Consider the following 16,698-nt stretch of genomic DNA (forward strand, 5'->3'; position numbering starts at 1 on the left):
GCTGCTGTTTTAGCGGATGAACCGAATAAGTTGCTACGATCTCGATGTTAAAAAGCATTATTATCATGAAAAAACTTTTTAAATAAAAAAGGAAAATACTAGTAGACTAAAAAATAAAAGAATAAAAAAAAATATATCTTTTAACTCCTACTGAAGTTTTGTATGTTCCATGTCAAAGTTATATCAAAATCTGAATGGCACCGTATTCATGCGTATTCTAAAATCATAGATTGAAATAAGGATCTAAATAACATAAAGTTTACACTTAAGTATTTAATTTGTTCCTTGTGCGTAGTTATAAATTGTTGAAGAATAAAAATATGTTCGACTATGAAAATCATTCTTTTTCATAGTGTTAAGCATTATTATTCTAAAAGTTGCAAACATCAGACGGACGAAAGCTTTATTTCAATGAATTTAAGTATTTTTCATCTTAAGAAACTGGAATGTGATTCCAATTTCCATGATTTAACCTTTTGCAAAAAGCTCAATGTTTTATTTTAAACATGGTAAACAATAAAACAAAGTAAATACCTTAATTAAAAAAAGAAATCGCTGTCAACAGATGTAATCTTCAATAGAGCATACAACAGTTTTATTTATTCCATGTGTTTGTTTTTTTTATATTTTAAACGTAAGGCCCCATTTCGACTTTGGGAATTCAACACACCCTTTAGTAAGATTTCCCGTCATCACTGACTCAATCCAGCTTTGTCAGATGGGAGATGTCACTCCAAAGGACTTTTATGTTAAATTTGCAAATCAACAGGCGAGTTAACACACCAATAGAATAGAAAATGGAAACGGGGAATGTGTGAGAGAAACAGCAATCCGACGAAAGTGCAAAACCTGTACAAGACCACCAGTTGGTATTTAAAGAAGTGAGAAAACTTGCACAAAAAAGACAGCAATACGCACAGTAAAACATAATCTTAAAGAAATCAGAGTCATTTGTAAGAATTGTAAACAAGAGAAAGTAAGCAAAATGACAATCATGAACATAAATTAACAAAGGAATACTAGCAGTTACTGTCGTGCTAGCTCCAGACCTCAATTAAACTAATTGAATGATTACGTCTTCATCAAAAGACCAAAAACAATGTCTTTCGTAGTATTATATTAATGGCAATCTGTTTTCCAGGAGCGAAAGGACCACCAGGACCTAGAGGACCCAAAGGACCCAAAGGAATGCATGGTATGTATCAACATTCGTGTGTGTCAAAAGCAATCTGGTAAAAATGCATCATATGTACCTGCATTCACTCATACAAATCATTCGCGTTGTTTGTATTCGCAGCATTTCAAAATCTTTGAAAGATTGCAAACAACTCATCTTTTTAATTTCTTAGATAACATGTTTGCATATCAGTTCAATGTTAAAGACATGTATATGTATGTCTTGGATATTGTGTAAAACAAGAATAAGGTACGATTAAAACACTTTAAGTCATAGAACTTTCAAAAAGAAATATTTTGATATCATAACAATGATTGCATTCCATATTCTCAATCTTTAAGTTATGGATTGAACAAATCACTTAAAATCTCACTTTTAAAGAGATATTCTAGCGGCCACTTGCACTTGTTGGAAAAAAAAATATGTATCAATTCTAGCAGTTTGCGCTACTTTTCTAGCGGAGTACTGGATAATGTGCTAGGATCTGGAGGTAAAACAAAACATTATTATGATGAAAAACCTTTTGAATAAATAGGAAAATAGACTAAAAAATATAACAATAAATTTTTATATGTTCCATGTCACAGTTGCATCAAACACTTTGTAAAAAATGGAATTGTATGCATGCTTATCTTAAAGTCAGAGATTGAAGTTATGATCTCAATAACATAAATTTTACACTAAAGTATTTACTTTTGTCCCTTGTACGTAGTTATAAATTGTTAAAGAATAAGAATATTTTCGACTGTCAACATTGTCCTTCATGTTTAGTGTTTAGCATTGTAATTCTAAAAGTTGTAAACATCAGATATAAATCATATTTATTTTAATGAATTTAAGTATTTTTCATATAAAGGAACTTGAGGTTTTGGTTCCAATTTCTATGACTATACTTAACGTTTCTGCAAAAAGCTCTATGTTATATTTCTAACAAGGTTAACATCAAAACGAAGTCGATACCTTAATTTAAAAAAAAATATTTTAAAAGAAATTTGCCGTCGACATGTTATCTTCAATAGAGCATAAGACAGTTCAGTTTATTCCAAAGGTTTGTTTTATATTTTAAACGTACGGCCCATTTCGATTTCGGGCATACAAGACACCCTTTATTAAGATTTCCTGTCATCATTGACTCAATCCAGCTTTGTCAGACGGGAGATGTCACTCCAAAGGACTTCATGTTAAGTTTGCAAATAAACAGTCGAGTTAACACATCAATAGAATAGAAAATGGAAACGGGGGATGTGTGAAAGAAACAGCAACCCGATCAAACTACAAAAACAGCGCAAGGCCAATAGTGGGTATTTAAAGAAGTGAGACAACTTGCAATAAAAAATCACAGGAATACGCACATTAAAACATAGTTTTAAAGAAACCAGAGTCCTATGTAAGAATGTGAAACAGAAGAAACTACCCAAAATAGCAATCATCAACATAAAGTAACAAAGGACTACTAGCAGTTCCTGTCTTGCTAGATCCAGACCTCAATTAAACTGATCGAACGATTATGTATTTATCATATCACCAAACAATAAATGTCTTTCGTATTAGTATATTGATGGCAATCTGTTTTCCAGGAAATAAAGGACAACCAGGACCTAGAGGACCTAAAGGACTTAAAGGAATGTATGGTATGTATCAACATCCTTGTGTGTCAAAAGCAATCTGGTAAAAATGCATCGAAAGTGCTTGTTTTAGCTCATTCAAATCATTCTCATTGTCTGTATTCGCAGCATTTCAAAATCTATGAAAGATTGCAAACAACTCATCTTTTTAATTTCTTAAATAACATGTTTGCATATCAATTCAATGTTAAAGCCATGTATATATGTCTTGGATATTGTGAGAAACAAAAATATTTTCGACTATGAAAATCTTTCTTTTTCTTAGTGTTAAACATTATTATTTTTAAATTTGCAAACATCAGATATAAAAAATCTTTAGATAAATGAATTTGATTTTTTTTTCATATAAGGAATTTGAATTTTTGTTTCAAATTGGTATGACTATACTTAACCTTTTGTTAAAAGCTCAATGTTTCATTTCCAACATGGTAAACAAAACAAAGTCAATACCATAATAAAAAAAAAATATTTAAGAAGAAAATTGCCGTCAAAACGTGAAATCGTCAATTGAGCATCAGACAATGTAGTTTATTCTTGATTTATATTTCTAACGTACGGCCCCTTTTGACTTTGGGCATTCAAGATAACCTTTAGTAAGATTTCCAGTCATCACTCACTCACACAAGCTCTGGAAGATGAGATATGTCACTTCAAAGAATTTGCATGATAACTTTGCAAATCAGCAGTCGAGTTAACACGTCAATAGAAGAGAAAATGAAAACGGGTAATGTGTGAAAAAAACATTAAACCGATTAAAATGCAAAAACAGCACAAGGCCACCAGTGGGTTCTCCAAGAGGAAGGAAATCTTGCAATAAAGATACATACAGCTATACGCACAGAAAAACTCAGTTTTAATGAAACCAGAGTCCTATGTAACATGTGTAAGAATAAGAAACAGGAGAAACTAAGCAAAATGACAATCATAAACATAAATTAACAAAGGACTTCTAGCAGTTACTGTCGTGCTAGCTCCTGACCTCAACTAAACTGATCGTACGGTTATATCGTCTTCAAATGACCAAAATAATTAATGTCTTTCGTAGTATTATATAGATGGAAATCTGTTTTCCAGGAAGACAAGGACCACTAGGACCTAGAGGACCTAGAGGACCACCAGGATATAAAGGAATGAATGGTATGTATCAACATCCGTGTGTGTCTAAAGCAATCTGGTAAAAATGCATCGCATGTCCTTGCGAGAAACAAAGAATAGGGTACGACTAAAACAATTTAAGTCAGTAAACTTTCAAAAAGAAACATTTTGATATCATAACAATGATGGCATTACATATTTACCATATTAATGTAAGAGATTGAACAAATCTTTTACAATCTCACTTTTAAAGAGAAATTATAGCGGCCACTTGCAATTGTTTGACAAAAAAGAATGTCTCATTTCTAGCAGTAGTTTGTATTCTTGTCCTAGCGAATGTAATGGATAATGTGCTAGGATTTGAAGGTGAAAAAAAAACTTATTATCATGAAGAAAACTTTTCGCATATAAAAGAAAAATAAACTAAAAAAATAAGAATAAAAAAATTAACCTTATAACTCCCACAGTTATATCAACACCTGACAGATATGGAACCGTATGCAGGCTTATCTAAAAGTCATAGATTGAAATTAAGATCTCAATGACATAAAGTTTACACTAAAGTATTTACCTTTGTTCCTTGTGCGTAGTTATCAATGGTTAAAGAATAAAAAATATGTTCGACTATAAAAAAGAACATTCTTTTTCTTAGTGTTAAGCATTGCTATTTTAAAAGATGCAGACATCAGATGACAGAAATCTTTATTTGAATGAATTTAAGTATTTTTCATACAAAGGAACTTGAATTTCTGGTTCCGATTTCCATGACTTTACTTAACCTTTTGCAAAAAGCTTAATGTTTTATTTCAAACATGGTCAACATTAAAACGAAGTCAATGCCCTAATTAAAAAAAAAATTATTAACAAGGAAATTTTCGTTAACACATATAATCTCCAATAGAGCATAAGACAGCTTAGTTCATTTTTATAGGTATTTTGTTTTATATTTCAAATATACGGCCCCATTTCGACTTTAGGCATTCAAGACACCCTCTAGTAAGATTTTACAGTCTTCACTGACTCAAATCAGCTGTGTCAGACGGGAAATTTCCCTGCAAAGGATTTTCATGTTAAGTTTGCAAATCAGCAGTTGAGGTAACACATTAGTAGAATAGAAAATAGAAAAAGGGAATGTGAGAAGTATAAAACAACCCGATCAAAGTTCAAAAACATCACACGGCCGACAGTTGGCCTTCAAAGAAGTGAGAAATCATACAATAAACAAACACACACTATGACGCACAGTAAAACTCAGTTTTAAAGAAATCAGAGTCCTTTGTAAGAAGAAACTAAGCAAAATGACAATCATCAACATAAATTAACAAAGTATTACTAGCAGTTACTGCCATGCTAGCTTAAGACCTCAATTAAACTGTTCAAACGATTATGTCTTCATCAAATGACCAAAAAAAAAACAATGTCGTTCGTAGTATTATATTGATGGCAATCTGTTTTCCAGGAGATAAAGGATCACCAGGACCTAGAGGACCCAAAGGACCTAAAGGAATGCATGGTATGTATCAATACTCATGTGTCAAAAGCAATCAGGTAAAAATGCATCGTATGTGCTTGCTTTAACTCATACAAATCATTCGCATTGTTTGTTTTCGCAGCATTTCAAAATCTTTGAAAGTTTGCAAACAACTCATCTTTTTTATTTCTTAACCAATGTTTGCATATCTTTTAATTTTAAAGCCATGAATATATATATATGTGTGTGTGTGTGTTCTTGCATATCATGAGAAACAAAGAAGAAGGTACGATTAAAACAGTTTAAGTCATAGAATTTAAAAAAAAATATTTGGTTTCATAATATTGATTGCATTCAATATTATCTATCTTAATGTGAGATTGAACAAATCACTTAAAATGTCAGCTTTTAATGAGATATTCAAGCGGCCACTTGTAATTAATTGACAAATATAAATATATTCTTTCTAGCAGTAGTTTGCGCTGCTGTTCTAGCGGGTGTACCGGATAATAATCCAGGATCTGGACATAAACAACATTATTGTCATGAAAAACTTTTAACGAATAAAATAGAAAAAGAAACTAAAAAATATAAGAATAAAAAAAATGAATCTTGTAACTCTTACTGAGTTTTGGGATGTTCCTTGTCAAAGTTACATCTAAATCGGACAGAAATGATGGAACCCAATCAAAGTACAGCACAAGGCCACCATTGGGTCCCTTAAGAAGTTATAAATCTTGCAATAAAAATACATAACAATACGCACAGTAAAACTCAGATTTAATGAAATCAGAGACCTATGTAAGAATTGGAAACAGGAGAAACGAAGCAAAACGACAATCATAAACATAAATGAACAAAGGACTACTAGCAGTTACTGTCGTGCTAGCTCCAGACCTCTATTAGATTAAACTAATCGAACGATTATGTCTTCACCAAAAGACAAAAAAAAATCAATGTCTTTCGTAGTATTATATTGATGGCAATCTGTTTTCCAGGAGCTAAAGGACGACCAGGACCTAGAGGACCGAAAGGACATAAAGGACATGAAGGAATGAATGGTATGTATCAATATTCGTGTGTGTCCAACCAAATCCGGTAAAAATGCATCGCATGTGCTTGCTTAAACCAAGAAATCATTCGCATTGTTTGTATTCGCAGCATTTGAAAATCTTTGAAAGATTGTCAACAACTCATCTTTTTAATTTCTTAAATAACATGTGTGCATATCTGTTCAATTGTAAAGCCATGTATATCATGTATATATCTATGTGTTCTTGCATATTGTGAGAAACAAAGAAGACGGTATGATTGAAACACTTTAAGTAATAGAACTTTGAATAAAAAACAATATTCGGTTTCATAATAATGATGGCATTCAATATTCCGTATATTAATGCGAGATTAAAGAAATCACTTAAAGTTTCAACTTTTAAAGAGATATTCCAGCAGTCACTTGCAATTACTTGGCAAATATAAATGTATCATTTCTAGCAGTAGTTTGCGCTGCTGTTCTAGCGTATGTACTGGATTATGTGCTAGGATCTGGACATAAACAACATTATTGTCATGAAAAAAACTGTTCGAATAAAATAGAAAAATAAACTATAAAATATAAGAATAAAAAAGATGAATCTTGTAACTTTTACTGAATTTTTGGATGTTCCATGTCAAAGTTACATCTAAATCGAATAGAATTGGAACCGTATACATGGTTATTTTAAAGTCATAGACTGAAATTAAGATCTCAATAACATAAAGTTTACACTAAAGTATTTACCTCTTTGTTCTTTGTGAGTATTGATAAATTGTTTAAAATAATAATAATTTCGACTGTGAACATCATTCTTTTTCTTAGTGTTAAGCATTGCTATTCTAAAAGAATACATATTGTATAAGAAATCTTTATTTAAGTGAATTGAAGTATTTTTCATATAAGGGAACTTGAATTTTTGGTGCAAATTAATACCACTATACTTAACCTTTTGCAAAAAGCTCAATGTTTCATTTACAACATGGTAAACATTAAAATGAAGTCAATACCGTAATAAAAAAAAACATTTAAGAAGGAAACTGCCGTCAACACGAGTAATCTTCAATAGAGCATGAGGCAATGTCTTTTATTCTATAGGTTTGTTTTATAATTCTAAGTACTGCCCCTTTCGACTTTGGGCATTCGAGATATCCTCTAGTAAGATTTCCCGTCGACACTGACTCAAACAAGCTTTGTAAGATGGGAGATGTCACTTCGAATAATTTGCATGATAACTTTGCAAATCAGCAGTCGAGTTAACACATCAGTAGAATGGAAAATGGAAACGGGGAATGTGTGAAAGAAACAACAATCCGATCAAAGTACAAAAAAAGCACAAGGCCACCAGTGGGTCCCTTAAGAAGTGATAAATCTTGCAATCAAAACACTCGACAATATGCGCAGTAAAATGCAGTTTTAAAGAATTAAAAGTCCTATGTAAGAATGGGAAACAGGAGAAACTAAGCAAAATGACAATCATAAACATAAACGAACAAAGGGCTACTAGCAGTTACTGTCGTGCAAGATCCTGACCTCAATTAAACTAATCGAACGATTATGTCTTCATCAAAAGACCAAAAAATCAATGTCTTTCGTAGTATTATGTTGATGGCAATCTGTTTTCCAGGAGCTAAAGGACAACCAGGACCTAGAGGACCAAAAGGACATAAAGGACATAAAGGAATGAATGGTATGTATCAATATTCGTGTGTGTCAAACCAAATCCGGTAAAAATGCATTGCACGTGCTTGCTTAAACCAAGAAATCATTTGCATTGTTTGTATTCGCAGCATTTGAAAATCTTTGAAAGATTGCCAACAACTCATCTTTTTAATTTCTTAAATAACATGTGTGCATATCTGTTCAATTGTAAAGCCATGTATATCATGTATATATCTATGTGTTCTTGCATATTGTAAGAAACAAAGAAGACGGTATGATTGAAACACTTTAAGTAATAGAACTTTGAATAAAAAACAATATTCGGTTTCATAATAATGATGGCATTCAATATTCCGTATATTAATGTGAGATTAAAGAAATCACTTAAAGTTTCAACTTTTAAAGAGATATTCCAGCAGTCACTTGCAATTACTTGGCAAATATAAATGTATCATTTCTAGCAGTAGTTTGCGCTGCTGTTCTAGCGTATGTACTGGATAATGTGCTAGGATCTGGACATAAACAACATTATTGTCATGAAAAAACTGTTCGAATAAAATAGAAAAATAAACTATAAAATATAAGAATAAAAAAGATGAATCTTGTAACTTTTACTGAATTTTTGGATGTTCCATGTCAAAGTTACATCTAAATCGGATAGAATTCGAACCGTATACATGCTTATTTTAAAGTCATAGACTGAAATTAAGATCTCAATAACATAAAGTTTACACTAAAGTATTTACCTCTTTGTTCTTTGTGAGTATTGATAAATTGTTTAAAATAATAATAATTTCGACTGTGAACATCATTCTTTTTCTTAGTGTTAAGCATTGCTATTCTAAAAGAAGACATATTGTATAAGAAATCTTTATTTAAGTGAATTGAAGTATTTTTCATATAAAGGAACTTGAATTTTTGGTGCAAATTAATACCACTATACTTAACCTTTTGCAAAAAGCTCAATGTTTCATTTACAACATGGTAAACATTAAAATGAAGTCAATACCGTAATAAAAAAAACATTTAAGAAGGAAACTGCCGTCAACACGAGTAATCTTCAATAGAGCATGAGGCAATGTCTTTTATTCTATAGGTTTGTTTTATAATTCTAACGTACAGCCCCTTTCGACATTGGGCATTCAAGATATCCTCTAGTAAAATTTCAAGTCGTCACTGACTCAAACAAGCTTTGTAAGATAAGACATGTCACTTCGAATAATTTGCATGATAACTTTGCAATTCAGCAGTTGAGTTAACACATCAGTAGAATAGAAAATGAAAACGGGGTATGTGTCAAAGAATCAACAACCCAATCAAAGTACAAAAACAGCACAAGGCCACCAGTTGGTCCCTTAAGAAGTGATCAATCTTGCAATCAAAACACTCAGCAATATGCACAGTAAAACGCAGTTTTAATGAATTCATAGTCCTATGTAAGAATTGGAAACAGGAGAAACTAAGCAAAATGACAATCATAAACATAAATGAACAAAGGACTACTAGCAGTTACTGTCGTGCTAGCTCCTGACCTCAATTAAACTAATCGAACGATTATGACTTCATCAAAAGACCAACAAAATCAATGTATTTCGTAGTATTATATTGATGGCAATCTGTTTTTTAGGAGCTGAAGGACCACCAGGACCTAGAGGACCGAAAGGACATAAAGGACCTAAAGGAATGCATGGTATGTGTCAATATTCGTGTGTGTCAAACCAAATCCGGTAGAAATGCATCGCACGTGCTTGCTTAAACCAAGAAATCAATCGCATTGTTTGTATTCGCAGCATTTGAAAATCTTTGAAAGATTGCCTACAACTCATCTTTTAAATTTCTTAAATTACATGTGTGTATATCTTTTCAATTGTAAAGCCATGTATATCATGTATATATCTATGTGTTCTTGCGTATTGTGAGAAACAAAGAAGACGGTATGATTGAAACACTTTAAGTCATAGAACTTTAAATAAAAATAAAAACAATATTCGGTTTCATAATAATGATGGCATTCAATATTATCTATATTAATGTGAGATTGAAGAAATCACTGAAAATTTCAACTTTCAAAGAGATATTCAAGCGGCCACTCGCAATTACTTGACAAATATAAATGTATCATTTCTAGCAGTAGTTTGCGCTGCTGTTCTAGCGTATGTACTGGATAATGTGCTAGGATCTGGACATGAACAACATTATTGTCATAAACATTTTTTTTCGAATAAAATAGAAAAATAAACTTTAAAATATAAGAATTAAAAAATATGAATCTTGTAATTCTTACTGAATTGTGGGATGTTCCATGTCAAAGTTATATCTAAATCGGACAGAAATGGAACCGTATGCATGCTTATTTTAAAGTCATAGATTGAAATTAAGATCTCAATAACATTAAGCTTACACTAAAGTATTTACGTTTGTTCCTTGTGAGTAGTGATAAATTTTTTAAAATAATAATATTTTTGACTGTGAACATTAATCTTTTTCTTAGTGTTAAGCATTGCTATTCTAAAAAAATACATATTGTGTAAGAAATCTTTATTTAAGTGAATTGAAGTATTTTTCATATAAAGGAACATGAATTGTTGGTTCAAATTGCTATGACTATACTTAACCTTTTGGAAAAAGCTCAAGTTTCATTTCCAACATGGTAAACATTAAAATGAAATCAATACCCTAATAAAAAAACATTTCAGAAGGAAATTGCCGTCAATACGCGTTATCTTCAATAGAGCATAAGACAATGTAGTTTATTCTATAGGTTTTTTTTTATATTTCTTACATACGACCCCCTTCGACTTTGGGCATTCAAGATATCCTCTAGTAAGATTTCCAGTCGTCACTGACTCAAACAAGCTTTGTAAGATGGGAGATGTCACTTCGAGGAATTTGCATGATAACTTTGCAAATCAGCAGTCGAGTTAACTCATCAATAGAATAGAAAATGAAAACGGGGAATGTGTGAAAGAAACAACAACCCGATTAAAGTACAAAAACAGCACAAGGCCACCATTGGGTCCCTTAAGAAGTGAGAAATCTTGCAATAAAAACACATAGCAATACGCACATCATAACTCGGTTTTAATGAATTCAAAGTCCTATGTAAGAATGGAAAACAGAAGAAACGAAGCAAAATGACAATCGTAAACATAAATTAACAAAGGACTACTAGCAGTTACTGTCGTGCTAGCTCCAGACCTCAATTAAACTAATCTAACGATTATGTCTTCATCAAAAGACCAAAAATCAATGTCTTTCATAGTATTATATTGATGGCAATCTGTTTTCCAGGAGATAAAGGACGACCAGGACCTAGAGGACCGAAAGGACATAAAGGACCTAAAGGAATGCATGGTATATATCATTATTCGTGTGTGTTAAACCCAATGCGGTAAAAATGCATCGCATGTGCTTACTTTAACCAAGAAATCATTCGCATTGTTTGTATTCGGAGCATTTGAAAATCTTTGAAAGATTGTTAATAACTCATGTTTTTAATTTCTTAAATAACATATGTGTATATCTGTTCCATTGTAAAGCCATGTTTATCATATATATAGCTATATGTTCTTGCATATTGTGCGAAAACAAAGAAGACAGTATGATGGAAACACTTTAAGTCATAGAATTTAAAAAAAAAAAAAAAAAAAAAATAATATTCGGTTTCATAATAATAATGGCATTCAATATTCTCTATCTTAATGTGAGATTGAACAAATCACTTAAAATATAAACTTTTAAAGAGATATTCCAGCGGCCATGTGCAATTGCTTGACAAATATAAATTTATCATTTCTAGCAGTAGTTTGCGCTGCTGTTCTATCGTATGTACTGGATAATGTGCTAGGATCTAGACATAGACAACATTATTGTCTTGAAAAAACTTTTCGAATAAAATAGAAAAATAAACTATAAAATATAAGAATAAAAAACATGAATCTTGTAACTCTTACTGAATTTTTTGATGTTCCATGTCAAAGTTATATCTAAATCAGATAAAATTGGAAACGTATGCTTGCTTATTTTAAAGTCATAGATTGAAATTAAGACCTCAATAACACAAAGTTTACACTGAAGTGTTCACCTTTGTTCCTTGTGAGTAGTGATTAATTGTTGAAAATAATAATATTTTCGACTGTGAACATCATTCTTTTTCTTAGTGTTAAGCATTGCTATTCTAAAAGAATACATATTGTATAAGAAATCTTTATTTAAGTGAATTGAAGTATTTTTCATATAAAGAAACTTTGACTTTTGGTTCAAATTGCTATGACTATACTTAACCTTTGGCAAAAAGCACAATGTTTCATTTTAAACATGGTAAAAATTAAAACGAAGTCAATACCATTATAATTAAAAAAATAAACATTTATGAAGGAAATTGTAGTCAACACGTGTAATCTTCAATAGAGCATAAGACAATGTAGTTTATTCTATATGTTTGTTTCATATTTTTAACGTACAGCCCCTTTCGATTTTGGGCATTCAAGATACCCTCTAGTAAGATTTCCAGTCATCGCTAACTAAAACAAGCTTTGTAATAATGGAGATTTCACTTCAAAGAATTTGCATGCTAACTTTGCAAATCAGCAGTCGAGTTAATACATCAATAGAATAGAAAATGAAAACGGGGAATATGTGAAAGAAACAGCAACCAAATCAAAGTACAAAAACAGCACAAGGCTACCAGTGGGTTTTTTAAGAAGTGAGAAATCTTGCAATAAAACACATAGCAATTCGCAGAGTAAAATTCAGTTTTAATGAAATTAAAGTCCTATGTAAGAATGGGAAATAGGAGAATTTAAGCAAAATGACAATCATAAACATAAATTAACAAAGAACTATTAGCAGTTACTGTCGTGCTAGCTCCAGACCTCAATTAAACTAATCTAACGATTATGTCTTAATCAAAAGACCAAAAAATCAATGTTTTTCGTAGTATTATACTGATGGCAATCTGTTTTCCAGGAGATAAAGGACGACCAGGACCTAGAGGACCGAAAGGACCAAAAGGACCTAAAGGAATGCATGGTATGTATCAATATTCGTGTGTGTCAAACCAAATCCGTTAAAAATGCATCGCATGTGCTTACTTAAACCAAGAAATCATTCGCATTGTTTGTATTCGCAGCATTTGAAAATCTTTGAAAGATTGCCAACAACTCATCCTTTTAATTTCTTAAATAACATGTGTGTATATCTGTTCAATTGTAAAGCCATGGATATCATGTATATATCTATGTGTTCTTGCATATTGTGAGAAACAAAGAAGACGGTATGATTGAAACACTTAAAGTCATAGAACTTTTAAAAAAAATATTCGTATTCATAATAATGATGGCATTCAATATCCTCTATTGTAATGTGAGATTGAACAAATCACTTAAAATATCAACTTTTGTAGAGATATTCCAGCGGCCACTTGCAATTGCTTGACAAATATTAATGTATCATTTCTAGCAGTAGTTTTCGCTGCTGTTCTAGCGTATGTACTGGATAATGTGCTAGGATCTGGACATAAACAACATTATTGTCATGAAAATTTTTTTCGAATAAAACAGAAAAATTAATTATAAAATATAAGAATAAAAGAAATGAATCTTGTAACTCTTAATGAAATTTGGGATGTTCTATGTCAAAGTTATATTTAAATCGGACAGAAATGGAACCGTATGCATGCTTATTTTAAAGTCATAGATTGAAATTAAGATTTCTATAACATAAAGTTTACACTAAAGTATTTACCATTGTTCCTTGTGCGTAGTGATAAATTGTTTAAAATAATAATAATTTCGACTGAGAACATTAATCTGTGTCTTAGTGTTAAGCATTGCTATTCTAAAAGAATACATATTGTGTAAGAAATCTTTATTTAAGTGAATTCAATAGTTTTTTATATAAATGAACTTGATTTTTTTCTTGAAATTGCTATGACTATACTTAACCTTTGGGAAAAAGCTCAATGTTTCATTTCCGGCATGGTAAACAACAAAAAACGAAGTTAATTCCATAATTAAAAAAAAGACATTTAAGAAGGAAACTGCCGTCAACACGAGTAATCTTCAATAGAGCATAAGACAATGTAGTTTATTCTATAGGTTTGTTTAATATTTCTATCATACAGCCCCTTTCGACTTTTGTCATTCAAAATACCCTCTAGTAAGATTTCCAGTCATCACTGACTCAAACAAGCTTTGCAAGATGGGTGATGTCACTTCGAAGATTATCCATGATAACGTGGCAAATCAGCAGTCGAGTTAACACATCAATAGAATAGAAAATGAAAACGGGGAATGTTTGAAAGTAACAGCGGTGAGAATTTTTTCCCTTTAAGATATTTCGTTCTTCAATTGACAGAGAATCAAATTTTGCCCAATAGAATATTGAACGTAGATTTCGTCTTTGTAAAGAATGCGGCTGAAAATTGAACATTTTTGCAGTTTTGGAGAAAAAAAACGTTTTTTATTAAAAAAAATAAATATGATTTTTTAATCAACATATACTTATGTAATGGGGCTCAAATTGAAGCAAAACAATTCAAGATTCTTAGAAAAATCTAACTTTATCATTAAAAGCATTAGTTCTTACTTAAATAAAGCCAAAAACGTTTTGGTTTTCCCCAAAAACGGCAGGAAATTAACAATTAAAATGCACATTTTAGATATTTAAAAGTATTTCCAACGGTGTCGATTTGGCCAAAATAAGATATATTATTCTTTAAAAAATGGAAACGTCATAACGTTTTGAAAATTATTGATTAGTATTCTCGTTATTGAGAAAAATCGAGTAATATAATATTGTTTACTCAATCCCTTCCGTAAGCCTCACAAAGTGCGGCAAAAATTAAGACGTTGCTGGAAATAACGTTATATTTTCCCACTAATTTTTCAAAGGCAGTGCGACAGTGTAGCAGACAAATGTATATATACACTCTGACTATTGTGCAATTGCAAGTATGAGCCACAACCCACACATGCTTTTAAAGCTTCGGCCAGTAAAGAAAGTACAACTAAGCGCCGACCATCTTTCTATATAATATCTTTGTCCTCTTTGTAATTCTATTTCTGTTAATATTCTCCATAGGTGTGTTGGCCGATTCCCGCCGTGCCCTTTCCTTTGAGGAAAGAAACCGCCCTTTCCCGACGGTCATAGCAATTCCAATGGTGATTCCGTTATGACGTCGTTGAAACAACGTTAAATTACGGGAAACAATAGACGACGTTTACGTTTGTTATTACCTCCCCTGAAACTGTTGGAAATGCCCTTAAACGAATCGAACGATTATGTCTTCATCAAAAGACCAAAACAATCAATGTATTTCGTAGTATTATATTGATGGTAATCTGTTTTCCAGGAGCTAAAGGACGACCAGGACCTAGAGGACCGAAAGGACCCAAAGGACATAAAGGAATGAATGGTATGTGTCAATATTCGTGTGTGTTAAACCAAATCCTGTAAAAATGCATCGCATGTGCTTGCTTAAACCAAGAAATCATTCGCATTGTTTGTATTTGCAGCATTTGAAAATCTTTGAAAGATTTCCAACAACTCATCTTTTTAATTTCTTAAATAACATGTGTGTATATCTATTCAAAGAAAAAAAAAAGTACGATTAAAACACTTTAAATCGTACAATTTTCACAAAGAAATATCTTGATACCCTAACAATTCAATATTCACTATCTTAATATGAGTATGAGCAAATCACTTAAATTGCATTTTATATTACGAACAATTTGAACATACAAACAGACATTTTTCTAGAATATTTGAAGAAAAGACAAATATGACAACTGTCGAACCACGATTATAAATAGAAGTTTAGTTTTATTGAAATCAGATTGTCTCATTTTAAAAATTGGAAACATAGCTCACAAAGCACCTTTATGAATTTCTGAAATAGCATGTTCTCATATCTGTTAAATTTTCCAACCGGAATCATAAATGTTTTTACATATCGTCAAAAACTGAGAATAGATTACTTTTCAAACTTCTTTAAGGATGTTCCCTTCTCTCTTTCAAAATAACAAGCCTTTTAAAAGACTGTTACAAAATGAAAGTAAATAAATAAAGAAACTAAAAATGCAGAAAAAAAAAAAAAGGGTTCGTGTGCTTGTTATCGAGATATAAGCCATTGAAAATTTGGCGGGAAATGATTCTCTCTAGATTTTTCATACTGTTAACATTGTCCGCTTTTCTTTTTCAAAACTATGAAAAAATAACAAGTATTTTATATGATTTTCATAAATGGCTTATTAAGCTGTATTTTATAAAATTATGAAAAGAAAAGTAGGGGTTAGTGGACACATTTTTTAAATGACAAAACATGGATAAAACCAGAGGATTCCGAAAATCTGACAAAAATTCAAAAACAAGAGGAGCGAACATCCTTAAGTTTAAATGGGTGTCTAAAATGAAAATGATAGATTTCTCTCAAACTTTGCAAAGTTGATCCCTGCAATATGTACATCGAAAAATAAAATAAAAAAGTGTGTATATGTGTGTGTGTGTGGGGGGGGGGGGGGGGGGGATCATCAACAATATCATACATTTTAGACTTTTTATTTAGATATATAGGGAAAATAGTCACCTTTTTACCTGAAAGTCGTATTTTAATTAAAAAAAAAAAAAAAAT

At 31.3% G+C, this 16,698-nt stretch overlaps 1 protein-coding gene across 1 annotated transcript in view; it reads left to right on the forward strand.

Annotated features, from left to right (window-relative positions):
- The window catches only part of LOC127721715 (collagen alpha-1(XXVIII) chain-like), a 251,015-nt gene that overhangs the window by 92,869 nt on the left and 141,448 nt on the right, over positions 1–16,698 (forward strand). The window contains exon 6 of the mRNA XM_052228513.1: positions 1,142–1,195. Coding sequence (XP_052084473.1) covers positions 1,142–1,195 — 54 coding nt within the window. The remainder of the gene's footprint in view (positions 1–1,141; positions 1,196–16,698) is intronic.

Source organism: Mytilus californianus, unplaced genomic scaffold, assembly GCF_021869535.1.
Source record: "Mytilus californianus isolate M0D057914Y unplaced genomic scaffold, xbMytCali1.0.p SCAF_12, whole genome shotgun sequence".
Lineage (NCBI taxonomy): Eukaryota > Metazoa > Mollusca > Bivalvia > Mytilida > Mytilidae > Mytilus > Mytilus californianus.